Source organism: Myotis daubentonii, chromosome 11 (genome assembly GCF_963259705.1).
Source record: "Myotis daubentonii chromosome 11, mMyoDau2.1, whole genome shotgun sequence".
Classification (NCBI taxonomy): domain Eukaryota; kingdom Metazoa; phylum Chordata; class Mammalia; order Chiroptera; family Vespertilionidae; genus Myotis; species Myotis daubentonii.
The window spans coordinates 78,966,207-78,991,172 of record NC_081850.1 but is presented as its reverse complement, the minus strand read 5'-3'; the positions used below and the strand labels follow the sequence as shown (position 1 = coordinate 78,991,172).

Genomic DNA, 24,966 nt, shown 5'->3' with positions numbered 1-24,966 from the left:
GTTTGGGGTCCAGGAAGCAGCCTAGCCTGCCGCTGTGGTCCCTGCTCTGACTGCAGCCTTGACCTCCCTCATCACACCTGCTCTTTCAGCTGAACCCCCAGTTCAGACCCAGGTGCAGGAGCAGGAGTTCCTTTTCCTCTCCTCTGTCCTGGGAGTGTCTGCAAGGGCAGGGCAGGGGCAGGAGCCAGGTTCGGCCAAGCCTGCACTCTTAGCCGGAAAAGTGGGGAGCCATGAGGTTTGTCCACCGAGGGAGCTGGGGGTGAATGAGAAAAGATGGGGCAAGGTGGCCTGTGTCCCGACCAGAACAGCTCGGTAGCATGTGTGCGGACGCAAGCGCAGCCTCACCCGGAGGAGCACGTACTTTGGAGTCGAACAGGACTTGAACCTCAGCTCCAGCTCAGAAGAGCTCTGACATTCACAAGCCTGGCCGGGTTGTCTGTCTCAGAAGTGACCTACATTTAAAACATTTCGCCCCTTTTTTTAGTGTCGAGGACTGTGTGGCTGGGAGGGGAGGCAGCCGCACGTAACGGGGCTGAGCCCTCCAGAGAAGGGGGTGGTGTGGGAGCTTCCAGCCCAGGCGCCTGACTGCTGGAGGAGGCTCCTCCGGGTGGGCCTTGCCCTTCCCTGGCGCCCGCGCGTGCCACTGCGTATTCCAGCAGCGTGCCAAGCTGCCCCTTCACCCTTCCCTTAGCTCTCTCATATGGAAGTTCCCAGGGTTTATGCCTGGGCCCAGCCTCCTGAAGGCATGACCTCCGACGTAGCTCCAGAAGCCTGCTGCTGAGGTGGTGATTCTCTCCGTGCCCGTGACTAAGGGCCTTTGAATGGGGGGGTCTGAACTCGGTGTCCACCAGGCGGGGGCACATGGCAGCCACCTGGTGACCACACGTCCTTCCCTCCAGATCTGGTGCTGTACTGTGAGGCCTTCCTGACCACCTACAGGACCTTCATCACCCCCGAGGAGCTCATCAAGAAGCTGCAGTACCGATATCCTTCCCACTCCCACGGCGCTGCGGGCCCAGAGCTGGAGAGGGGCCCGGGCCGCGCAGGGCAGCAGGCAGGGAGGCCGCCCCACGTCCGGCTTTGGGGCCTCACCAAGGCTTCCTCTGCGAGCCTCCTTCCCACCTGCCAAAGGGCTGCGTGAGGTGTGCTGTGCCTGGGACAGTGAGGCCACGGTGGCAGGTGGCAGGTGGTGATGGTGATTCTGAAACCATTAGAATTGACACCCTGAGGGCGGGAACGTGGAGGCCCCTGCAGAGACCCAGCAAGTGGGCACCTGCAGCCTCTGAGCTGAGCCCCAGGGCATTGGGGTGATAGTTGCAAATGTGCGGATGAGGGAATGAGACTCAAATGAGCAGCCTTGGGTCGGCATGGCCACTCCGCCTGGTGGCAGCCGTGGCTGTGGACAGCTGCACGTCCACGACAGAATGGCTCTTCCCCCTCCACATCCGCCCACGAACCACCTTTCCCAGGACCACTCACTGCCTGCAGTCCTGGCCCAGGGCCCATCCTGCCCCAGAGTGGGCCAGCCCAGGGTCCACTGCTCCTTGGCCCCGTCCTCGAGTCATAGCCCGTGACTGCCATCTGCTGGACAGCGCTGTCACTGGGGTAGGAAGTCTGGGGTTCCAGCTCCCTCCCATCCTGTGTGCCCTGAAGCATCCCCCTGCTGGCCTCCTGTCTCCCGCACAGCGTGCCTTCCACTCTCCCCTTGCCCTTGCCCTAGGTCCTGGCCCCTCGGCCCTGAAGTGGACGATCCTGTCCACAGAGACAGGCTCCTCAGCCTCACACGTTCAGTTGCTCGCAGGCCTGAAGCAGCCAATAGTCGTGACTCCCACTTGCTGAGCGCTCGCTGGTGCTGAGCATGCTGCCCATAGGCATACGCACGTCCTTCCCCACACTCCCATCACCAGGCGGAGCGGAGAAGGGTCTGCAGGGGACGCAGAAAGCGTGGCCTCGGGAGCTGCTGGAGGTGGTTGGGTGTGAAGGGCTGTGGGGGGAGGCGGGTGGGGTGGGCTCTGGCTCTGGGAAGACATGGGAACTCATGGCAAGAGCAGGAAGCACGCTGGGCTCTGCACCTCCCCGCAGCCGGGGCTCAGGCATCTGCTTGTGACCACTGTCCTCTACTTGAGGCTCAGCCAGGCAGCTTCTGGCACTTAAGAAAGTCTAGCAGGAACCGCAGTTGAACCCGACAGAAAGGTGGGCCTGGGCGCGTGGCAGAGACGGTTCTGCGGGCAGGAGAGGGCGTGGCTAAGGACAGTCTGAGGTCTGGGTGACACCCACTTTACAGGCCTCTGCCCGCCCGCCCCTCCCCCACCAGTGGTGGCAGTGCCTCACTCCGGCTCCCTGGCACGTGGTAGCCCTCAGTAAACGGTAGCTGTACCCCGTCCCGCCGTGTGAGAACAGCTGTTTCTTTAACCCACACTCCACATACGAGAAGTTCTCTACCTGCGCCGACAAGTTCAAGAAACGCGTCAGCAAGAACACGTTCTTTGTGCTGGTGCGGGTGGTGGATGAGCTCTGGTGAGTGTTCGGCCCTCAGATTGCGGCCACGGGGCAGCTTCTCCCCTGCGCTCGCCATCCCATCACGTCCCGCCTGCTCCTCCCCGGCTACGTGCCCCCGGTTCTGGACAGGGCTCCCCCCAGCCTGCTCCGAAGTGACCCATCCCCGCAGGCCAGCCCGGGCCCTGCCCTGATTCCCGGCGGGGCCATGCTCTGCCCCCTCCTTGCGCTCAGGCTGCAGTTCCGTTATTGGCAGAACCCATCACGCCGGCCCTTTCCTAGGCTGGGAAGGAAATGCCCAGGCCCTGCCTTCCAGGTGCTTCCCTTCTGCTAGTGCGGAGCCTGGCCTGTGCACGGGAGGTGCTGAGCGTCCTGTGGCATCGAGTCTGAGGCCAGGACCGTTAGGGAGTCCTCCCCGCAGAACCAGGAGCTCCTCGGGGCAGGGCTTCCCGGGGGTTTGTCTCCTCAGCCCAGGCCTCGCATGGCCCCCAGGCCTGTCTGGGGCCAGCGAGCATTTGCTGAGAGGATGGTGGTCACTTGTTACCACTGGGCCACCCCCAGCACCTGCAAGGATGCGGGCACCGTTCCCTGTCCCTGTGGCAGCGGTCCCCTTCCCTCCTCTGTGCCTGCCTCACCTCGTGGCCCTGGCCCTGCAGCCTGGTGGAGCTGACGGAGGAGATCCTGAAGCTGCTGATGGAGCTGGTCTTCCGCTTGGTGTGCAGCGGGGAGCTCAGCCTGGCCCGCGTGCTCCGCAAGAACATCCTGGACAAGGTGGACCAGAAGAAGCTGCTCAGGTGTGCCCACTCCGACCAGCCCCTGGCAGCCAGGGGCGTAGCAGCCAGGTGAGCTGCCCGCGTCCGCCACAGCCCCTCCTGCCCCTGCCGCCTCTGGTGAGAGCTGTGCCCAGCAGCTACCTCTGCGCCCCGTTTCCTTAGTACACCTCCCCAGCCCCAGCCTCACGCCCCAGTTCTGCCAGGCCCTGACCAGGTGCTCAGGGACAGCCTAGTGGGTTCCCTGGGTGCTGAGCCTCTTCCCGGGGTTGTGAGTAGCATTGGTGAGCCACCTTTTACCGGGAAGTGGGGCACCAGGCGAGTGGCCGCTTACCAGGGCCGGAGACAGATGGGCTGTGGTCAGCTCTTAATGAATTTCCTTCCCAGCACTCTGGTGGCAGCTGTTAATTCTCACCCAGCCCCGCTGTGCCATCCTGAACGTTCCCAGGACCCTGTATGTGGTTCCCGTGTGTTGCCTGCCCCTCTACCCGAGCGGAGATGTTTGTTAGTGACTGTCTCCGCCTACGTTCGCATGGCACCATCTCTGTCCCCCTGCGCCCTGCGTTCTTGGGCAGCTGAGCTGTCCATGGGCTCACAAGGGGACCTGCAGGACCCGCCCAGTAGTGGCAGGAGACGGGGCCAGCACCATGGTCCAAGCGGTCGCTCCCTCCAGTCCTAACTGTCAGGCCCGCTCTGCTCCAGCTGTCCCTGTCCATTCACCTCGGGCATCTGTCTTCCAGGCCAGGAACCCTGCATGACTTTCACAGCCATGAAATAGCCGAACAGCTGACCCTGCTGGATGCCGAGCTCTTTTATAAAATAGAGGTACGCGTGGGCGGGGCTCGGAGGAGACTGTCCCTGCCGGGAGCCACCGCTGCTTGTCCCTGAATGAGAGAAACTCCCATCACGGGACAGCCAGCGGGTCCAGCCCCACCCAGTCTACTTCCTTTTTTCAGATTCCTGAGGTTTTGCTTTGGGCAAAAGAGCAGAACGAGGAGAAGAGCCCCAACCTGACCCAGTTCACGGAGCACTTCAACAACATGTCCTACTGGTAAGGCCATGGCACGGAGCCCGCTGCGGCAGTTGTCCTGGGCAGAGCTCGCTGCTTCATCCCTCAGCTCCTTCTCGGCCTTGCGGGCGTTGACTGAACTGGGCAGCAGAGCAAGGGGCACCTAGAGCAGAGGCTGGTTGAGGAGCCAGGCGCGGCAGGGGAAGGTCCTGGAGCGAGTGCCAGTGTCTGCAGACAGGGTGTCGTTTGCACACACACACACACACACACACACACACACCGCCCCCCCGCACTGGTCCTTGCAGTCTCCCCACTGCCAGGCGGGCAGCCTCAGGGCTCCTCCTCACACTGCCCGAAAGCGGGCCTGCAGGAGTGGTGGCCATTAATACTTTGTGTAGCCTTTAATCGGTAAAGCAAAATGGAGCCCAGAAGTGTATTAATAATGTAACATAGAACTGTCGGCTCCTCAAGGCATGACTCAAAAGCCCCCACAGCCTCTCAGCATCCGAGAGGTGGTCCGGGCGCGGCGGCCATGCCGCCCTCACTGCATACAGCCCTCCGAGGGGTGGTTAATCTTTTTAAAACGCTCCACGGGCTGCTTGTTCGTGAGAAATCAGGTCACCCCCAACTTTCCCTCCTTTCTCCCCAACACTGGGCACGGCCGTTGGTAGCCACACGTGGCCCTGAGCTCGGCCTCAGACCCAGCCCCGTGCTGGGCCAGGTCTCCAGCATACCCCTGGGGGTCTGCCTAGGAAGGGTGCCGGTGGGTGAGTGCAGGCGCCCTCCAATGGGCAGAAGAGGCAAAGCCGAGGTGACTCTTCCTCCCAGTGACTGGCAGGGGCTGTGGGGAGATCACAGGGCATCCGGGTCACCGTGAGGTCCTTGTGCGAGGCTAGCTTTGCCTTGGATGCTAAGGTTCTGAGCGGTGCCCTCGTTCGTGTCTGGCAAGGTGGCCTCTGAACCCACAGGCCTGCCCCCGCTGAGCTGGTCCTGAGGCTGTGCGAGAGTCCATCCCAGTGGTGCTTGCTCGGTTCTGTCAGGAGAGCTCTGCTGGCAAACTCAGAGCCCGCATGGCCGGCGGTCCCCATCCTGGTGTTCGGCACCAGCCGCCAGATCTCCTGTGGCCTGTTGCCTCCCCTGGGACTCTGAGAGCTGAGAACCAAGACAGGCTGCAGTTGGTGCTGCCCGCCGGGGGCACTTGCGACAAGCCATGGAGCGTCCGGCTGGCCGTCTCCACCAGGACCGCACGGGGCCCTGAGGGAGTGCAGTCAGCTCAGCTCTCCTTCCCCGGTCCTGCAGGGTCCGGTCAATCATCATGTTGCAGGAAAAGGCCCAGGACAGGGAAAGGCTGCTCCTGAAGTTCATCAAAATCATGAAGGTAACGGAGCCCCGCCCCGAGCCTGCTCCTCAGCCCCGCCCCACTCCACCCGCCCTCACAGCCCCTCGCCTCTCTCTGCAGCACTTACGAAAGCTCAACAACTTCAACTCCTATCTGGCCATCCTCTCAGCGCTGGACTCAGCGCCCATCCGCAGGCTCGAGTGGCAGAAGCAGACCTCAGAGGTGAGCTCAGGACAGGAATGGAGACTGGGCTTGGGTCCCTGCTCTGCCAGCGCCCAACTGTGTGGCAGGGACAGCCCACCCCCGCCTGCCCTAGTCTCTCACCTGTAGTCATTGGGCCCTGAGGGGCGTGTTTGGTGCTGGGACATCACATCGTCCTGCATCCTTCGCCACAGGCTGTGCCTTGGTCCCAGTGCACCTGCTCCTTCCTTCCCTCGGCCTGTGCTTCTAGAAGGCTGCTCTGGGCGGGCTGCATTAGGCATTGTGAACAGACAGACATGCTATTGGTGGGTTTCTTCAGGGTAAGTGCTAAAGGGAAAAGGATGGGGTGTTGAGTGAGCCTGGTCAGGGAGGCCCTGGGGAAGTGTTGGTAAGGCCAGGCCCTGAGTCGGAGCTTCCTGGGAAGGGAGGGGATGCCCATCAGGGCCAGCGGAGTGCACAGACTGGAGCTGGCACCTCAGGCAGCAGGACAGGACCAGCGTGGCCAGTGGCCATGTCGCTGTGGGGGACTGGCCCCGATCACGGTGGCCTTGGGCGGCCTGCCAAGGGACTGGACCTTTATTCTGTGTGGAGGCCCAGCCCCCAGGGCTGAGCATTGGCTGGGCCGCCCGGGGCTGTCTGGAGTGACATAAGAGGACAGGTATAAAACAGTCTTGTTTGGGGAAGTGGGACCTCCACACCCGTTGCTCCAGGAAAGCATGAGGTCCTCAGGAGGCAGGGATGGCTTCTTGGAGGAGGTGACCCATCAGAGTGAGAGGCACCTCGCAGGCAAAAAGGCAGGATCAGCTGAGTCTCCCAGACAAGAGCCCAGGCTGCATGCAGGAGCAGTGAGGTGAGGTCACCTGCCAACCCGGCGGACTTGGCCTTGAGCGCAGGGAGAACAAAGGAAGGCTCGGAGCTGGAGTGGCCGGTGCAGTGTGGGCTTTGGAGGCTCACCTGGGCTGTAGTCGGGCACAGCCGAGCGGGAGCCTGAGCTCCAGGCCCCGTGCACGTGGCGGGTGCTGACGGGGAGGAGCCCCGGGCCGAGCAGGCACAGCAGGCGCTCTGCAAGGCGCTCCAGGGAGGTGGCCCCAGCAGGACTGGTCTCCCGCGGCTAGGCAGAGTCCAGGTCTGGTTCTGGGTGTGTGGGGGGGTGCCCTCGAGCATTGGCAGAGGGTGGGGGACGACTTGGTCTGCGAGGAGGGGCCGGGCTGTGCCCAGCATTGTCCCAGGGCTCAGACTCCACGTCCCTCCTGCACAGGGTCTGGCTGAGTACTGCACGCTGATTGACAGCTCGTCCTCCTTCCGCGCCTACCGGGCAGCCCTCTCGGAGGTGGATCCGCCATGCATCCCGTACCTGTGAGTAGAAGCCCTGCCCGGGTTTGCCCCTTGGTTGCTCTGGAGATGCTGTATTGGGCTCCCTGAGAAACCCGGGCTAAGGGTCCAACCAAGACATTTATACTGTCTCAGCGCTAAACTGTGTGGCAAGGAGTGCCTTTTACTTTTAAGCAGAATTGTGGGGTCCCGTGAAAATGTTCCGTCCCCCTGTCCTGTTCCCACTTCCCCCTGGCCTGCAGGCAGCACGTCCAGGCGCGGACAGGCGGCAGCCTCCTTCCCCGCAGTACATCGTGCCATATTCCACAGGCCTCAAACTCGCTGCACGCCACAGCCCCCTGAGGGCCCGGTCACCCCAGGAACCCTGAGAGCACTGGGCATGAAGCAGCTCAGAGAGCGTGTCCTCCATGTGGGCCCTGGAAGAGGGAGCACATAGGTGTTTCCTGGGGAGGGACCCTGTGGTCAGTAAATATAGGAAGTGACAGAAAATCAAAGCTAAACAGGCTTCTGTTGCACGTCTAATCAGAGCCCTTAGTGTGCTAGTGGGCACGGAGTCTCCGAAAGGGATGGAAGAGCCCGTGGCACTGCCCCAGGGCTGGGTGTCTGATGGGACGTCCCTCAGAAACGCAGATTGGACAGCCGGCTCCTCTCCCGGCCTCCCGGCCTCACTGCACTGCACTCTTTCCCGTGGGGGCTCGGTGACGGGTCCCTGGCCCTCGGGCTGGGCCTCCCAGGTGGAGGGACTGCCACCGCTGGCCACGTGGCTTCACCTCCTGTGTTTAGAGCGGGATGGCAAACCTATGACATGCGTGTCAGAGGTGACACGCGAACTCATTTTTTTGGTTGATTTTTCTTTGTTAAGTGGCATTTAAATATATAAAATAAATATCAAAAATATAAGTCTTTGTTTTGCTGTGGTTTCAAATATCAAAAAATTTCTATATGTGACACGGCACCAGAGTTAAGTTAGGGTTTTTCAAAATGCTGACACACCAAGCTCAAAAGGTTCGCTATCACTGGTTTAGAGGCACCTGCTGACAAGAGGGCTCTGTCTCCTGCCCACTCTCAGCTTGGGGTCCTGTTATTTCTCATGTTCGTTTATGAATTTGACATGAGCCAGCCCACAACTCTGCTGGCTTCTGCTGCAGCATCCCGTTCCCCGATGGTCCTGCAGGCCAGACAGTCGCCGAGGCCTCCGTAGCAGCCCGGCCTCCAAGGCTCCTCCAGGACCTGAGCTGGCTTTCCCGGGGACCCGGGGTTTGGGAGCCGGGACTTCCGCTGGGAGAGACCAATGCCTCCCAGAGCGCTGGTGGCTTTGGTAGTTTCTCAGGCACAGCCCAGCGGCCGGGGCCAGGGCCGCATCAGCACTGGCTTGTCCTGGTGGCCCAACCAACCTGCCTGAAAAGCAGCCACCTTCTAAGTCACCTCCGGAGGGTAACTGGGCTCTCCATCCTCCCAGGGGGCTCATCCTGCAGGACCTCACCTTCGTGCACCTGGGGAACCCGGATTATATTGACGGCAAAGTGAATTTTTCCAAACGGTGGCAGCAGTTCAACATCCTGGACAGCATGCGCTGCTTCCAGCAGGCGTGAGTGCTCCCCGCCCTTGGCTCCTGGGGCCTGAGCAGAGATGGGAGGTGGCGAGGACCAGGCTGTCAGGAGGCCTGAGGGGCTCAGCACGGGATGGCCCGTCGCCTGCACACAGGTGGCAGCCAGCCCATCCCCTTTCCCATACAACGAAGCTGGTGACTGGTCTGCTGGCAGACTGCCCGCCGGACACCAGAGTAGTGGGTGGGCCCAGCGTCAGCGGCCCCCAGGGTGGGCCACGGCAGGAGCAGGGCCTGAGAGCGGGTCTCCCTGGAGCACCTGGAGAGGGCAGCCCAGCTGCTGGGATGCCGCTGGGGAGACCTGGCAGGAAGCAGGGCACAGCTTTAGGGTCTAGCGTGGGCTCTGCGTGCTGCTGACCTTGTCTGGGAGCTCGGACCCCCTGTAGGCCGTGGGCAGCAGGGCGCCTCCACAGCGGTTAGCTGGGTGGTGGGGGTGCCGTGGAGAGGGCGTGAGCGGCAGGGCGCCTCCACAGCGGTTAGCTGGGTGGTGGGGGTGCCGTGGAGAGGGCGTGAGCGGCAGGGCGCCTCCACAGCGGTTAGCTGGGTGGTGGGGGTGCCGTGGAGAGGGCGTGAGCGGCAGGGCGCCTCCACAGCGGTTAGCTGGGTGGTGGGGGTGCCGTGGAGAGGGCGTGAGCGGCAGGGCGCCTCCACAGCGGTTAGCTGGGTGGTGGGCGGGGCGCCGTGGAGGGGGCGTGGGCAGCAGGGCGCAGTGGAGGGGGGCGTGGCTGTGTGGGCGGGGCGCCGTGGAGGGGCGTGGCTGTGTGGGCGGGGCGCCGTGGAGGGCGGGGCTGGGTGGTGGGTGGGGCGCCGTGGGGGCGGGCACTCACGCCTCCCCCCCCCCCCGCCCCCCAGGCATTACGACATCCGGAGGAACGACGACATCATAAACTTCTTCAACGACTTCAGTGACCACCTGGCGGAGGAGGCCCTGTGGGAGCTCTCCCTGAAAATCAAACCCAGGCACATGGCGAGGAGGAAGACCGACCGGGAGGAGAAGACCTAGGGGCAGCCGCAGTGAGCGAGGAGGGTGCTCACCGAGGCTCAGGGCGCGGCTCTGAGACCCGAAGGGACTGGGACCTGTGGTGTGGCAGCAGCGCTGTCCGGCCTCCGCCAGGGGCCAGGCGGGCAGGAGCGCTGGGCGCGGGCAGCTCCCCGCCTCCTTCCTCCCACGAGCGGAGCCCCCGGCCCGGCCCGGCCCGGCGCGGAGCCAGCGGGCAGGTCTCGTTGCCCGTTGTGAACTGGTGGTTTTCTCATTTGGTTTTGCTTTCACGTCTGTCTCCCCTCCCCGTCCCGCCGGATCCTCCTCCCACCTGGGAGCCGCGGAGTCCGCCCCCCCTGACTTCCAGGGGCCGGATCTGCCGAAATGGTGAATGAGTGGAGGCTCGAGGACCCTGGGGGGCTGCTCCCCGGTGACCGTAAATGAAGGGACATGTAGCTGGGTGGGCAGAGAGCTGAGCAGGCTTGGGTGGAGCTCCTTTTGCCTCCAGCCCTGCTTTCTAAGGTGGAGGATGGGCGCCGCTCGCCTGGCCCTTTAGGTACGACAGGTGGCCCTAGCACCGCCCTCTGCCTGCGGGCACCGGGCTGCTGGCCGTGCAGTGAGTAGCAGTGGCTGCCCTCTCTCCTTGCCCTTATCTCCCCACCCCGTCACCTGGCACTGAGGGCGCTGGGAAGGGGAGGTTGGAGCAAGAGAGGACCTTACCCCCCAAGAAATGCGTTTTAGCTGAGCTGGGTTTGTAGCTCTTGTGTGAGTTAATTCAGAGAGAGGGGAGTGGAGGGGCGTTTCTGTCTAGGGGGAGGCCGCTGGCCCCCTCCTGTCGCTTGCTGTGTGCCTTAAACTCCACCTCCTGCTCCCTCCGGCCCACGGGCCCCCCTCTGACCTTGCTCCATCCTGTGGGTGACAAGGACTCCTCACCGGTGTCCCCACCACTGTTGGCTTCCCCTCGGAGGGATGGTGTCTCTGAGAGGCCAGGGTCGGGGCTGCCCGGCCACACCCCAGAGCAGGCTCGCTCGCCCAGAAAGCATCTTCGAGAACAGTGCTCCCCGCCCTCCTGTGCAAACCACTCTTGTTGCTGAGGTGACAATCCGAGGCCAGGTCTGCAGGCCGCTTTCAGGTGTCGGCGGAGCTCCCACGCGCCGTGGGCTCCGACGGGCCTGCCTGTGCGCTCTGCTGCGCGTGGTGGAGTGCTCACCTGTCCTGGGGTTGGCACCTGGTCACGCAGACGCCAGGACTAACTGTGCTTAGCCCAGAACAAAGAAAAGGAGAGAGCAACATCCGTTGATTGTTTAGATTTTGTTTGTAGAGAAGCCATGTCGCTTTGAGTCCTTCATGGTTTTGATGAGCTGTTATCAGGAGCAAGGCTGGGCTGGCCTGCCCCTCTCGTTTGTCCGGGTGGAGGGAGCGGCTACGAGATGTCGGTTACAGTCCCTCTGGTGGTGGCCCTGCCGGCCGCAGCCAGACACGTCACTTTACTGTTTAAGGGTGTGTGTGAGTCACTGTTACTAGCAGTGCGCGTGCGGGGGGTGTCTAGGCTGTGCCTCGTTCCTCGGTCCTCAGTCTTCCCCAGCCGCCCGCTCTGCCACTGCGCTGGGCCTCGGGGCTCCTCGGCGGTGGGAACCGGGGTTACCCTGCATTTGGGGGCACCCCCGGGTCTCCCTCCATAGCACAGGCAAAGACTCGGCCTCAGAAACCCAGCCACTCGCGGACAAGGCGTGTTTGCAGCCTGTCGGTGAGTTCTCAGCCAGGAGCTGGTGGGGATGGGGTGGGGGCTCCACTTCCCTCAATTCAGAAGTGGCCCTGCCCACCCTCCCCGAGCCCAAGCTGGTCTGCACAGAGGGGCCAGGCACCAGGCGAGCGGCGCCGTGAGCCCGGTGTGAGGACAGCAGGTGCAATGTGTGTGTGAACTGACTGGCCGCGGGCTTCCCCGCCCGTGCCTCATTAAGACACCCTCTTGGCTCTGGGAGTTACCAAACCCCATGCCAGCACCGCAGCCCTGCCGTGAACTGTCTGTCTTGGGGACAGGGTATGGGGCTTGATCTTCAGGACAGACAGACAGACATGACCAGGACGGTTGGGTTCCCTGCAGGTGGGTAGAGCCAAGGAGAGGGCAGGCTGGCGCCACGTCTGAACCAAACCTGAGAAGCACCTCCCACCACCCACCACCCCGCCCCCGCCCGAGTGTTACATTGTAATATATCTTCCCGACTAACGGCCGATGGGGCAGCTTCCTGCAGACATTTCACATGTGTAACTTTTGTATGAGAGGAAAATAAACGCAGGTGACAGCCGCCTGTGTGCTACCGCGTGTCACAGTGATGGTGCAGCGCCGCCTTTCCTGTGGCTCCTCGGCCTGGCCGCTGTTGGGGTGGTGCCCCCCACACTCGCTCCTGTCAGAGGCCTGGAAGCAACCTGAGGCTCCGGGTCTGTCCATGCACAAGGCCAGGCTTCGGGTGCAGTGGCCATTTGGCGTCCCCCCAGGTGTCCACTGGGTGCATCATTCCGGAACCAGTGAGGTCGGGTTTGGGTCTTTTAGTCCTGCGTGCTCAGAACATGCTGGAGGGACATGGCTCCTGGCTAATAGGCTCTGGTCCTGGCTCCGCAGCCCATAAGCCAGTGGCCGTGGGTACGCGGTGCCTTCCCTGTTCCCAGCTGCTCAGCTATAAGGGGTCCTCCCAGCTTCCACCGCGTGAGCTCAGCGAGCCACGGCCTATAGCAGTGTCTGGTGAGCTGTTGCCACTGGCACAACTCACCCAGCATGAGTGGGCACCACGCGCTTTGCAAACAGCTTTACCTCATTTCATCCTCTTCATTTAATGGCACCCGAGGGAAATATCACAACCATGGTAAGTGCTACAAAGAAGAGGTACTTGACATTACACAATTAAATTTGGTTCGAAATCCACTCGGATAGCAGGTCCTGACAGGCCTAACAGGTACTTTATGTCAGACGGACAGGAGCGTCAGTCTCACACGAGCCCCGAGAACAGCAAGGGAAACACTGCTTGCCTCATTTCAGGAGTAGAATACAACCTTGGCGTCCAACCCAGACAAGGACAGCGCAAGGACATTACAGGCGAATGCTGACGCAGACGCGCCAGAGTGACCTTAAGCCCAGCCCGGCACTATAAAACCAGTCCTCCCTGACCATAGGACGCATCCGCAGTGCAAGGGCGGAGTGATATTCGCAAGTTGGCCGTGTGCTTGGGCACCCCATGTGCCTGGGCACCCCCTGTGCCCTCACTAAGGGCCCTGTCATTCATCCCAGTCCCGGGCCTGCTGGCTGCTGTTGGCGGATGCAGAAGTGGGTGGATGTCCCCTCGAAAAGTTACAAATGGAGCTGCCTTTGACCCACCGATCCCGCCTGGGTAAATATCTGAAGAAACCCCAAACACTGTCCACTGCAGCATTATCAACAACAGCCAGGGTTTAGCGCAGGGGTGGGCAAACTTTTTGACTCGAGGGCCACAATGGGTTCTTAAACTGGACCAGAGGGCCGGAACAAAAGCATGGATGGAGTGTTTGTGTGAACTAATATAAATTCAAAGTAAACATCATTCCATAAAAGGGTACGGTCTTTTTTTTTTTAGTTTTATTCATTTCAAACGGGCCGCATCCGGCCCGCAGGCCGTACTTTGCCCACGGCTAACCTAGACGCAACCCACTGCCCATCGAAGGACGAGTGGGTAACAAAGCCCTGGTGCGTGTATAGAATGGGTGATACCACGCAGCCCCCAGAAGAATGCAGTCTTACCACAGTGGCAGCACGCCTGGGCCGAGAGGGCGCGGTGCTGAGTGCAGTGAGTCAGAGACGAATGCCATGTGATCTCACCGGTGCTCAGACTGAAGAACAAATGAAGAGCGGTGTGCCTCTCCCGGCCGCGCAGGCTCCAGGGGCTGACACTCAGTCCCGCGCGAAGGAGCCCAGACTGGGCCGCCCCGCCACCCACACTGGACTTCGCGTGAGTGAGACGGGAACTGTGCCGGCTGAGCTGCCGCCAGAGCTTACAGATTTTCACAGCGCGGCCTCGCCGCCCCTGAACGCGATGAGCGGATGGAAGGAAGGACACTCAGAACCACCTCCGTGGCCAGACTTTAAAAAAGGGCACCAGCTTGAGCAGGGACGTCATACAGAGAGTCCAGAGCTGCTAACGGGCTCCATGTCAGTCATCGGGAAACGCCAGTCAGAGCCACACTGAGCCGCCGCCACAGCCTCAGCCCCCGAGCTGCTGAACCGCACGCCACGGCGACACCAGGGTGGCAGCGCGAGCGGCTGGAACGCCCTCCGTGGGGGGTGGGAGCGCAGCCTCTCCCTGGGCTGAGGCGATAGCGCCACAGCTTCCTCGGGTGCCACCCCAGCTGGCCGCAGGCATTCCACCCCGAAGCCAGCGTTCTCTCTCGCTGCACACGTTCCATTTGCCCAGCCGCCCCCTCCAGGGCGCGTCAGCAGTCACTCACGACCCGTCCGTCTCCACGCTGGCCCGGAGCCTCCGAAGACAGTCTCCTCCACGGCGAGCCCTAAAACTGGGCCTGCCGAGTCCAAAGGCAGCGCATTTTCTTCATTTCTAATGACACGACGCATGAATCCCATCGTCAGGTTCAGCCGTGCGTGGCGCCACTGCTCCTGGTTCCCGGGCAGCCACTGCCAGCAGTTTGCAGCTTCCTTTCAGACACTGTCCTTTGCACATGCACGCGTGTAAGTCTACAGCACATACCTTATCCACAGACGACACGGTGTACTTCCCACCACGGGGAGGCGGCAGCCGTCCTGATCTGTCCCCGCCTGGCCAGGCCCGTCCACTTCTGTGGGACCGGATCTCTCGGCCCCTCCCTCTGTGGCTTTCCAGATTCCCAGGGGCCGCCCCAGCTCCCTCCCAGGCTCTCTCCTGTGTGGGACTCCTCGACTCTTGGCTCTGTAATCCAGCTGCAGTTCACTGTTCCATACAATTTGAGAATTTTTTCCAACCACATAGCCAACTGCTTATCCTGAGTCCTTGACCCACTCAGTTCAAAGGCCGTTTTGATCCGGTAGTAACTCCCCACACACCCTGGGGACGTTTTCTGGATGTTCTGCTGGCGGTGCTGTCAGGTATTGTAGCTCTATGATAAGCTTTAATAGCCAGGGAAGACAGTCCCCTCATTCAGTTCTCTAAACAACTAAGTTTTTACACATTTCCCTTCTATTTTTTAAAAACTTGTGTTATAGTTTTAAAACAAGAAAAACGGTTTTCTTGTTGGGATTTCATTAAATCTCTAAGAATGCTGCATCTTCCTATCCAGATATTTTGTTCAATTTTATATATATAGGGTGTTCCCCCAAAATGTAGGTACACACTTTAAATAATTATAAAGGCAGTGTTTATTAAAATACATTTCATTTTCAAAATTGAGCTATCAGCTGTTAAAGTGTATATGCATTTTGGGGGGGACCTGCTGTATATATAAAGTTATATATATAATTAAAAATCATTTTCCTCACTTGGGCCCAGATCATTCTTATCAAAGTTATTTCTAGATTTTACTGTTTTATCACTACTGTGAGTGGAATTTTTCAAAATTTTTTCCATTTTAACTGATTATTGCTAATGACTATCACATTTTGTATCCAACTATTTTACAGTTATTCTAATTTTTTCTTTGATTCTTGGATATTACAGCTAGAAAATCATGTTGTGTCTTTTGACAGAGACTGCAAGTTTCATACTACAAATTTCACTTTGTTGTTTTTTACGTTAGCTAGAACCTTAACACAATGTTGAATAATAGAGATACTAGGGGCCTCCATGGAGTGCTCCTGCAGAATGGTTTTTAATGGTTTTAATCCCCATTTAATGTGCTGTTTCCAGTTGGCTCCTTAGCTTCTGCTTCACTGGGAGCTCATCAGAGATGCGGACTCTCCGCTCCCACGTCCTGACTCCGAGCCTGCCCTTCTGCAAGGTGCCCGAGCTTCATACCCACAGAGCAGGGCACGGTCCAGGGACTTCTTTCCTTGGAGTTTACGTAGTTCAGTAGGAACAGCTGTTGCTGTGGGTTCTGCAAGTCCTGTGCACTGTTCCTCCTTGTCTTCTGGGCCGTTTGCATGAGGGTGACTGGCGTGCCGACTGGCCCAGCCCCAGCCAGCTGTGCGCACCGCCGGCGCCCTGGCCCAAGGCTCCCAGCATCTCCAGGGCTGAGTCAGGCGTCTGCCTCCACCGGTGCCAGGAGCCAGGGCTGCAGGCAGCACCCAGAGGTGCAGAAAGCAGGCGATTGAACGTGAGCTGCCAGTCTTCTCTGGCCCAGCGGGGCCTCCCTCCTCGTGCAGATGGTTTGTCATCTTGAGTCACAGGCCCCTTGAGAATCTGGTGAAAGCTCTGGGCCCTTGCAGGAGCGTGCCCATCCGTGAGCGGCCTCCCATCTGCTGAGTGGGAGGTGCCGGGCTGCCCTGCCACGCACAGTGAGACCCTCACGCCCTGCCCTCCCCTCCACTCCCCTCGGGCTGTGGAAGACCCTATGGAACCGCCACCATCACCGCCGAGAGCACCTGAGCCCGGCACTGCGCTGAGCACCCACGGGTCCCCTCCCTGGTCCGCCCAGGGGTCCAGGGCAGGCCATGCTGCGGCCCCTGACGGAGGAGGGAAGCCCACTCGCTTGAGCAGCAGGCGCTCTGAAGGCCAGGACTGGACCAGCCAAGGAAGTTATTGTGGGTCACAGTGCCCCCTGCTGGTGAGTCAAAGGGGGAGGTGTGGGGGCCCAGCTGTTGCCCCCACTTTGCAGATGAGGAAACAGACACATGACTTTGGTTTCTGGACACAGCCGGGCCAGCGTGAGAGGCAGGGCCCTGACCAACCAGCCAGGAGCTACGGAGGGAGGAGGCCACGCCCACCAGCCCCATGGGAACCCGAACCCGCAGCTGCGCCCTGTGACCTGACCAACCCAGCAAGGAGGCCAGGAGGGCAGTGCCCCTCCCCCACCCCCGATGGCGCTGAGGACACAGACTTCTGGTCCCCCTGATGGTCTCCTGGGGGTAAGGTGAAGGCAGGGGCCTCAGGCCCGGCCAGCAGTCCCAGGAAGACCTCAGGAGGAGGCACCAAAGAAATGGGGCTCCCGGGGCCCCCGTTCCTCAGCTAGGCCTGGGCCCTGAGACCACTGCAGATTAGAACACTGCCCATCAGGGCTGAGGCAGCCACGGGTGTGCTGAGTGCGCCAATCCCTCCCGCTCCTGCCCCCGGGTCCCCTCTGTAGGCAACAGATGGCCCCAGCAGGGATCACAGTCCACAGGAGTCCGGCAGGGTGGGTGTCCGGGCATCCTGACGTCCCCGAAGCAGCCCCCAGCCTCAGGGGAGGTAGAGGGCCACCAGCACGTAGATGACCCAGCTGGTGGACACGAAGACCCCGAAGAGCAGGCTGAACAGCACGAGGGAGCGGGCCTTGCGGGAGGCCTCCTCCGCCTGGGCCAGGTCTCCCCGGCTCAGGGCTGAGCGGGTCTGCAAGCAGACAGAGTGAGGGTGAGCCCACCACGCCCCCACCTCCCATGCAGCACGTCGGGCCAGGCCCCAGTGTAGCCTGGGAAACAGGCACCCTGAGGAGTTTGGGGTCTGCCCAGGAGCAATCGGGTGATGGCTGCCAGCTCTCGGGCACCTCGTGGGCGGGGCACGAGCCACACCCTCGCCCTGGTCCCTACATCTTCCAACAGCCCCAGAGGCTGGTGTCTTTGTTGCCCCCACTTTGAGATGAGGAAACAGGTTCAGAGAAGTTAAGGGACTGTCCTAGGGTCACACAGCTGGTGGCGGAGCCAGAATTCACAGACACCTCTGAGCTGTCCTGAGAGCTGCCTTCTCCCCACAGGCCTGGCTTACGGTGGGGGAGCTGAGGGGGGGAGGGGGGGTCAGGGCGTGGCCAGCTCAGCATCGGGCAGAGACCCCAGAGGCTCACCCACTCTGTCAGAACACCCTCCATTGGCATGACTGGGTCCCCAGAGCCTGACCCTGTGCAGGGCAGTGGTTGGGGGCGGGGGGTGAACAGATGGAGACGGAGAGACGGTGGGGGCAGGGTGGGTGGTGAGAGGAATGAGTGGGTGGAGGGGTGCACACAGCCCCCTGGGACGGCAGCTCCTTGGGCCTGGGCAGCCACTCACGCTTCACCGTGAGCTGTGGGAGCCCCGCCCCAGCGGACCTTGCGTGTGGGCAGGGCCAGGGGAAGGAGGTGTCCATCCGCGGGGACCAGGGCCAGAGACACTGCGCCGATTGCCAGTTCCCGCCCCTCCTGAGCGGGACACACCGGCGCCCAGCTCCTGGGGGAGGGGCCGGTGCCTGCTGGGAGGTGCACCAGGGCCGCCCCTACCTCGTGGGAGTAGACGATGGCGAGGAGCCCGGTGAGCAGGCAGCAGAAGAGGGTCACCAGCACCGACTCCATCATGTAGTCCTTGGGCAGCGGCCTGTGCTCCACCGTGGCGGGCGCGGGCACGCCGGCCAGGGGGCTGTTGTACTGCGGGGCAGAGGCCACAGGCGTGAGGGAGCGCCCAGAGCCGGAGTGCGGACCAGTTCCCCCCCCCCCCAACCCCACCGGTGAGGCTGCGGGTCACCCAGGGCAGGTCACGCTCCAGGAGCCCTGTCACCACTGTCCCCACGTCCTCATGGCCCCCCGCCCCCCGGGGGGACTGCTCCACTGTCCTAAGGCAGCCGGCTTTGTTTTCCTCTAAAGATCTAATCAGCCCTAACCGGTTTGGGTCAGTGGATAGAGCGTCGGCCTGCGGACTCAAGGGTCCCAGGTTCGATTCTGGTCAAGGGCATGTACCTTAGTTGCGGGCACATCCCCAGCAGGGAGTGTGCAGGAGGCAGCTGATCAATGTTTCTCTCTCATCTATGTTTCTAACTCTCTATCCCTCTCCCTTCCTGTCTGTAAAAAATCAATAAAATGTATTTTTTAAAAAATCTAATCAGATCATCTCCCTTCCAGAGGCCCTGGGCCCTCGCGATGTGTCCCTCTCAGCACTCCCCCCCCCCCAACCCCACCCAACCCCCCACCCCCTAAGCTGAAGGAACCACCACAAGCCCAAGCGCAAGCGTGGCTGCCTCCTGCCTGTGCTGCGCCCTCTGGCCAGAGCGCCCTTCCGTTCCCGCCTGAACTCTCCTATTCACCCCTCAGAACCCAGCTCAAATGCCCCCACTTCTGGGACGCCTCCTGGCACCCCCCCCCCCCCCCCCCCCGCAGCTGAGGCAGCCCTTTCCTGCTCCTCTGGGCACCAGGACCTGCATGGGTTTTACCGCGACTTCAATGTCTGTGAGCCCAACCCCCCGGGGTGGGGGAGGGAGGACGGAACGAGTAGGGGGGGTAAGGGGTGACGGGGGGGGTAAGGGGTGGGGGTAAGGGGGGCAAGGAGCGGGCATCAAGCAGGGTGCCCACGGGCTGGGTGCCCACTCACCACGGGGAAGGGCGCGAACAGCGGCGGCGGGGCGGGCGCGGGGTAGAGCGGCGCGGGCGGCGGGTACAGGGCGGGGGGCGCGGGGCCGGGCTGGAAGAGGACCGGGCCGGGCGGGAAGGGCGGGTACAGCAGGTGCACGGCCTTGGGGTCGGGCGGCGCGTAGGGCGGGGGCTCGCCCACGAAGCCGATGTTGGGGATGCCGCCGGCGGCCGCCTTGGGCCCCGGCCTCGCCTCGCCCTCACCCGCGGCCGGGGCCTGGGCGGGGGGCGCCGCGGCGGCGGCCGGGGAGTCGGCCGGGGGCACGGCGGGGGCCGGGGCGTCCTCGGCTGCCTCCTCGCTGGGCCCCCCGTCTTCATCCAGGAGCTGCGGGCGGCGCGGGAGCTGCGGGAGCTCGGGTCTCGGGGGGGCCTCAGGGGCCTCCGGGCCAGCACCCCCTTTGGTGTCCGCTCCTGGGAAGACATGGCGGGTTTCAGGAGCCTCAAGAGGCCGTGGGCCAGGTGGGACCCTGGCCTCCAAGCCCCAAATAGCCCCTCCGAGAAGAAAGCCACGCGCGACCCCTGCCGGAGCCTCTCCAAGCCTTTCCCCGAAGAGCCGCCAGGACCCGGGCCGGGGCTCCAGGGGGCAGTGCCTCCGGTGGTCGCCCAGCCCCGCCCCGCCCCCCGCTCCCCCCCCCCCCGCGCCCCGCGCCCCGGGCCAGGCAGCCCCTGCGGGCGGAGGGGGGAACCTGGGCCCGGGCGGCGCTGAGGGGCATCCAGAGACCCAGCCGGGGGCGGGGCTCGCAGGTGAGCTGAGCCAATCAGAGCCTTGGCTTGGGGGCGGGGGGGCGGGGAGCTGCTCGGGAGTTGCCAGGCCCTGGCTCCCGAGTGGCTTCAGAGCCAGGAGTTCCCGAGGAGCATTTACATCCACGGCTGCACCATCCGGACTAAAAGCAGCAGGAAGCATGGGCCTCAACACCACGGACCAGACGGACTTACAGACACGGTCCGAACACTCCATCCCAAACCACCGACACGCCTGCTTCTGGGAGCATAGGGACCGCTCCGCAGCGGAGGGTATGTCAGGCCAAGTCTTAACATTCAGGAAGATGCAGATTATGTGGAGCATCTTTTCCAACCATAATGGTCTCAATTCCAAGAGGAATAAAAACTAGGCAAACCACAGAGCTGTAGAGTAAGCAACATGCTTCTGAAAAACCAGGGGGTCAAAAGAGAAATAACATCTTGAGACAAACGACAGTACAACACACCAACACTGACGGGACGCAGCAAAAGCAGTTTTAAGAAGGAAGTGCATAGCGACAAATGCCCACATCAAAAAACAAGAAAAATCTGGTCTGAGCTAGAATGCAGGCAGAGGGCTGTGGGATGTGGACAAGTGGACGGACTCAGGCACCGGGGCACCCGGCCTGACACCCACGGAGGTGAGGAAGGGGGAGGGAGTTGTCAGAGGGACAGGGCCGAGCAGACCTCTGTCACCTCCTCCTGGGTCCAGGGCAGGGCTGGGCTGGTGGGTCTGGGGGGAGGGTCTCCTACCATCAGGAGGGGCGCTCGGGGCCAGGCTGCCTGGGCTGCTTCCTTGGTTGCCTCATCCTTAAAAACAACACCTGGGGGATTGTGGGGGCCACATGAGTGTAGGCATGTGAAGTGAGCAGGCTCTTGGCTAACACTGGCTACTGCTGTCTGAAAGTTAGGGAGGTGAGAAAATGCAAGGAGGCCTGGCCCGTTTGGGGAAGCTAAGGAGTGTGTGTGTGTGTGTGTGTGTGTGTGTGTGTGTGTGTGTGTAATGAAAGCTATTGGGAAGGGAGTCCACACTTAAAGTAAGAAAGGTTTATGACTAAGTTTGACCCAGAGCGCTGGGCTCTTCCAGGAGGACCCCTGTGGGGAGTGGGTGTGGGAGCAGGCTTGCTGGTCTCCTGGAGGGTGGGCGTGGCCTGAATATCGCTGCCCCCAGGAACCAGCCACGCCCCACCCAGTAGACCTGGTTAGACACTCAGGATTGCCAGGGCAGCTCCCAGCCTCTCCCACCCAGACAAGGGCTGGAGTTTTCAAATAAGGCACCAGCCCAGCCAGCGTGGCTCAGTGGTTGAGTGTTGACCTATGAACCAGGAGGTCATGGTTTGATTCCCGGTCAAGGGCACATGCCCAGGTTGTGGACTTGATCCCCAGTAGGGGGCGTGCAGGAGGCAGCCAATCAATGATTCTCGCTCATCATTGATGTTTCTGTCCCTCTCCCTTCCTCCCTGAAATCAATAAAAATATAAAAATAAGCCCTGGCTGGTTTGGCTCAGTGGATAGAGCATCGGCCTGCAGACTGGAGGGTTCCGGGTTCGATTCCAGGCAAGGGCACATGTCCAAGTTGCGGGCTTGATACCCAGTGGGGGGCGTGCGGGAGGCAGCAGACCAATGAGTCTCTCATCGTTGATGTTTCTATCTCTCCTCCCTTCCTCTCTGAAATCAATAAAAATGTATATTTTCATAAATAAGTAAATAAATAAATGAAATAAGGCACCCCCCTCCCCCCCCGGCTGGGACCCTGGGGAAACAGGAGCGCTGTTTGCTGTCTGAGCCAGCGGGTGCCCCTGGCCGACGGTGGCCAAGCTCTGGGCCAGTCCCCACCCCCCTGCGAGTCAGGCCCCGGCCCCTCTGAACACGCTGCACAGAGGCCCAGCCAGCGCGCAGGTGACAATCCCAGTTTCCGCCTGAGCTCCGGCTGGGGGCCTCCTGTCCTCCCGTGTGAAATGGTGAGAATGGTGACAACCACTGAGGTGGCAACAGTGACAACGAATAGAAACAACAATAATGAAATGGTGCCGCCAACACAGGACCCCGCTCCCTTCTGAGGGCTCTACCCCATCTCGCAGATGCGAGAACAGAGGCTCATAGGGCAGGTAACCCGAGCCGCAGCCGGCAGGGCCACGCCAGACACCGGTCCCCGCGGGATGCGGGCACGGGACGCCGGCGCCCGCCCTGCCCCAGTTATCGTAACACAAACCGCAGCTTCCCGGGCCCCGCCTGGGCAAATACCTGGCCGATGGCGCGGAGATAGGGCTGCAGAGTAAATAAATGTGCCGGCGGGGCTGCCAGCGGCCCGGGCTCTCGGATTCTCGACACTTGAGCCTCCCGGACATTCCAGCGGGGGAGGGGGAGGGGAGGGGGGAGGGGGGAGCCGGGAGGGGGGAGCCGGGAGGGGGGAAGAGGAGGGGAGGTGGGGAGGGGAAGGGGAGGGGGAGGGGGAAGGAGGAGCGAGGGGCGCGCTCCAGGGTCGCGGGCAGGGGTGGCGGTCAGAGCGCGCCTTCCGTGCGAGCGGGGGCGGGAGAAATCCCGGCGCCCCCCGCCCCCCAAGGATGCCCCTCCGGCCGGGACTCCCCGGGAGGGCGCAGCGCACGGAGCGGGGGTCTCGGTTCACCGCCCTCCCAGGCCCGGTTCCGGGGGCCCCAGTCGGGGTTCCCTGAACGAGCCTTTCCCCGCCGCCCGCCGCGGGGTCTCGCCGCCCGTGGGTCCTCCCTCCCGCCGCCCTTCTGCCCCCCTGGCCAGCGCGCCCTGCCCGCTCTCAGGACGTCGGCCTGGCCAGAGGGGGCGGCGCGTGGAGGGAGTGGAAAATGCCCCCAAAATCGCCAGTCTCGAGCCCCTGCTGCCCGCCCTGGGGGCCAGGCCCCGGGACCTCGCCAAGGCCGCCCCCCTAACGCTCCCCCGGGGATCCCAGAGCCGGGGGTCCTGGCGCCAACGGCCTGAACTCGCCCCGGCGCCCCGCCCCCATCCCCCGCCGAGGGGTGTCCCCGGGCAGAGCCGGACTGGGCTCCCCGGGAAGGGCCCCTGCCCCTCCGCCCGCCGCGGGGACCCGCGGAGCCCGGGCCGGGGTCGCTCGGCCGCGCCGGGTCCCCGCGTCCTCACCTGCGTCCATGGCGCGGCCGGCGGCGGAGCGAGGGGGCGGCGCAGCTCCCGCGCCCGGCGCCTCCCGCCGCCGTCGGACCCGGCTCCGCTTTCGCCGCGGCTCGGGTTTCCTGGTGCCGCCGCGCGACCGGTTAATAATTGACCGCCCGGCTGCGCGGGGTCCCCCGCGGCTCCCGGGCGCCCGGCGCCGTCCACCCGCGGGCGGGGAGGTCGCGGGGAGTTCTCAGCGGCTCTCGGCCGAGTGGGAGGCGGGGGGGGGGGGCGACCTGACGATGTGGGAGAGCCCGGGGCGAGGCCTGCAGGTGCTCCCGCGCGCACGGGCCCGCCCCGTTGGGTGCACTTTCTGAAAGGTCCGGAGTGGCCCGGGGTCGCGCACCTGTGACATGACGCCATGATGTCTCCAGAAAGATTTTATTCCCGGCACCTGGGTGCAGGCGGGCTGAGACCCAGAAAGGCATCAGCGAGGAGAGCAGGGAGAGAGGTTTTCTTTCCTTTCTGCTGGCTGCAGGCCGCTCTGCTGAGTAAGGGTCTGTCTGTCCTGGTTCCCCCCATGCCGGCGTCCTCGGTTATTGGAGCTGCGCTCAAGGCTGCAAGCACGACGTCCTCTCTGCCCCGTTTCATTCTCTTTAACACTTTCGCTTTCCCCCAATTCCGACAACTGCCACAGGCAGGACCCACCAGCGGAAGCTAAACTTGGTGGGTATTTGAAAGCGGTTTGAACAGAAACAGAACTTATCTGCACAAAGGACCTCCTCAAAGGACTTAGGAAAACCAGCAAGTCTGCGTGTGGAACCGCACAACAGGTAACCACTGGCGCCTTCGCCAGGTGACCACAGGCGGCACCACAGTGACACATAAGGACCACACAGTGACACACCACGCACCTCCGTGGCCCTGAGCGGTCCCTCACCTGTACAGGCCTCCCAGGAATGCACATGCCCCACCACACGGAACCCTCAGGCAAACCCATTTGGCTCTTAAAATCTTTTTTTTTTTTTCATAATGTCTTCCCTCTAACCCATGTACTTTCTCTTCAAATGGTTGTGAAAACTTTTTACTTGAAAATAATTGCAAGCTCGGGGGAAAGCCGGAAGAATGGTGCACATGCCCAGAGAATGTCTTTTCTAACAGAGCTCTTTGCCCGGGCAGAATCCAGCTCAGAAGTATGTGTGCACCCAGGGGTCATGTCTTCACTTCTACAGACGCCTCTCTGTGTATGAAAGGCTAATATGCAAACTGTCCCCTCTAGCGCTCCACTGGGAGACTGGGCGTTCCATCGCTCGCCATGACGTGCGCTGACCACCAGGGGGCGGCGGAGAAGGAAGGAGGCCCTCCGCCGCAGCAGGAGAGAAGGCCCTGGCCCGAAGCCAGAGGCCCTGATCAGCCTGATCACAGCCAGGCCTGGGGACCCTGGCGACTCCTGCATGGCCTCTAGTCTTCGAAAGCTTTCCAAATTGGTGTCTCACCCTGGCCCCCTTGCTCTGGGGGCAGCTGTCCCGGGGTCTCTGCCATCTTGGTGAGGTCATGGTCAGCAGGAGCTGAATGTACAGGTGCCGGCGGGGCTGCGCAGGGCCCTGGGCGAGACAGCTCTGCATTTGTCCCTGGGGCCCCTTTGGGAGTCCCCAGGTGTGCACCATTCTTTATGTTAGTTTCTCCGCTTGGGGTTTCTGCACGCGTCCGACCCAGGGTTAGGGTTAAGGTTAGGGTTAGGGGTTAGGGTTAAGAGTTAGAGTTAGGGGTTAGGGTTAAGGGTTAGGGTTAGGGTTAAGGGTTAGAGTTAGGGGTTAGGGTTAATCCTAACTCTAACCCTAACCATAAACACTAACCCTAACCCTAAACCTGACCCAAGGTAATTTCAGACCAGGAGAGCAAACACCAGAACACAGAACCCTAACCCTAACCCTAACCCTAACCATATTACAGAACCCT

At 62.0% G+C, this 24,966-nt stretch overlaps 2 protein-coding genes across 5 annotated transcripts in view; one reads left to right on the top strand and one right to left on the bottom strand.

Moving 5' to 3' along the window:
* The window catches only part of RAPGEF1 (Rap guanine nucleotide exchange factor 1), a 111,090-nt gene extending 99,052 nt beyond the window's left edge, over positions 1–12,038 (top strand). The window contains exons 18-28 of one of the 3 annotated variants that reach the window (XM_059658360.1): positions 900–973; positions 2,414–2,517; positions 3,153–3,338; positions 4,007–4,091; positions 4,223–4,317; positions 5,575–5,653; positions 5,735–5,836; positions 6,010–6,135; positions 7,074–7,171; positions 8,607–8,735; positions 9,606–12,038. In XM_059658360.1, coding sequence (XP_059514343.1) covers positions 900–973; positions 2,414–2,517; positions 3,153–3,338; positions 4,007–4,091; positions 4,223–4,317; positions 5,575–5,653; positions 5,735–5,836; positions 6,010–6,135; positions 7,074–7,171; positions 8,607–8,735; positions 9,606–9,756 — 1,229 coding nt within the window. In that variant the 3' untranslated portion in view covers positions 9,757–12,038. Of the gene's footprint in view, positions 1–899; positions 985–2,413; positions 2,518–3,152; positions 3,339–4,006; positions 4,092–4,222; positions 4,318–5,574; positions 5,654–5,734; positions 5,837–6,009; positions 6,136–7,073; positions 7,172–8,606; positions 8,736–9,605 lie in introns of all 3 variants that reach the window. The other 2 variants (XM_059658362.1, XM_059658361.1) reach the window with 2 other exon arrangements.
* A 3,147-nt stretch (positions 12,039–15,185) lies between these two features.
* Positions 15,186–24,715, bottom strand: PRRT1B (proline rich transmembrane protein 1B). 2 transcript variants are annotated; one of them, XR_009447753.1, is made up of 5 exons: positions 23,038–24,715; positions 19,148–19,596; positions 18,067–18,210; positions 16,371–17,210; positions 15,186–16,339 (listed from the first exon to the last, which is right to left on the bottom strand). XR_009447753.1 is itself a non-coding variant. In XM_059658367.1 (4 exons), the coding sequence occupies exons 1-4, from the start codon at positions 23,045–23,047 to the stop codon at positions 17,061–17,063; spliced, it is 753 nt and encodes a 250-aa protein (XP_059514350.1). In that variant the 5' UTR covers positions 23,048–24,715; the 3' UTR covers positions 15,186–17,060. The 2 variants fall into 2 exon arrangements, 1 of the variants encoding a protein (XP_059514350.1); XM_059658367.1 differs by having other exon boundaries at positions 15,186–17,210.
* Between the last annotated feature and the right edge of the window lie 251 nt (positions 24,716–24,966).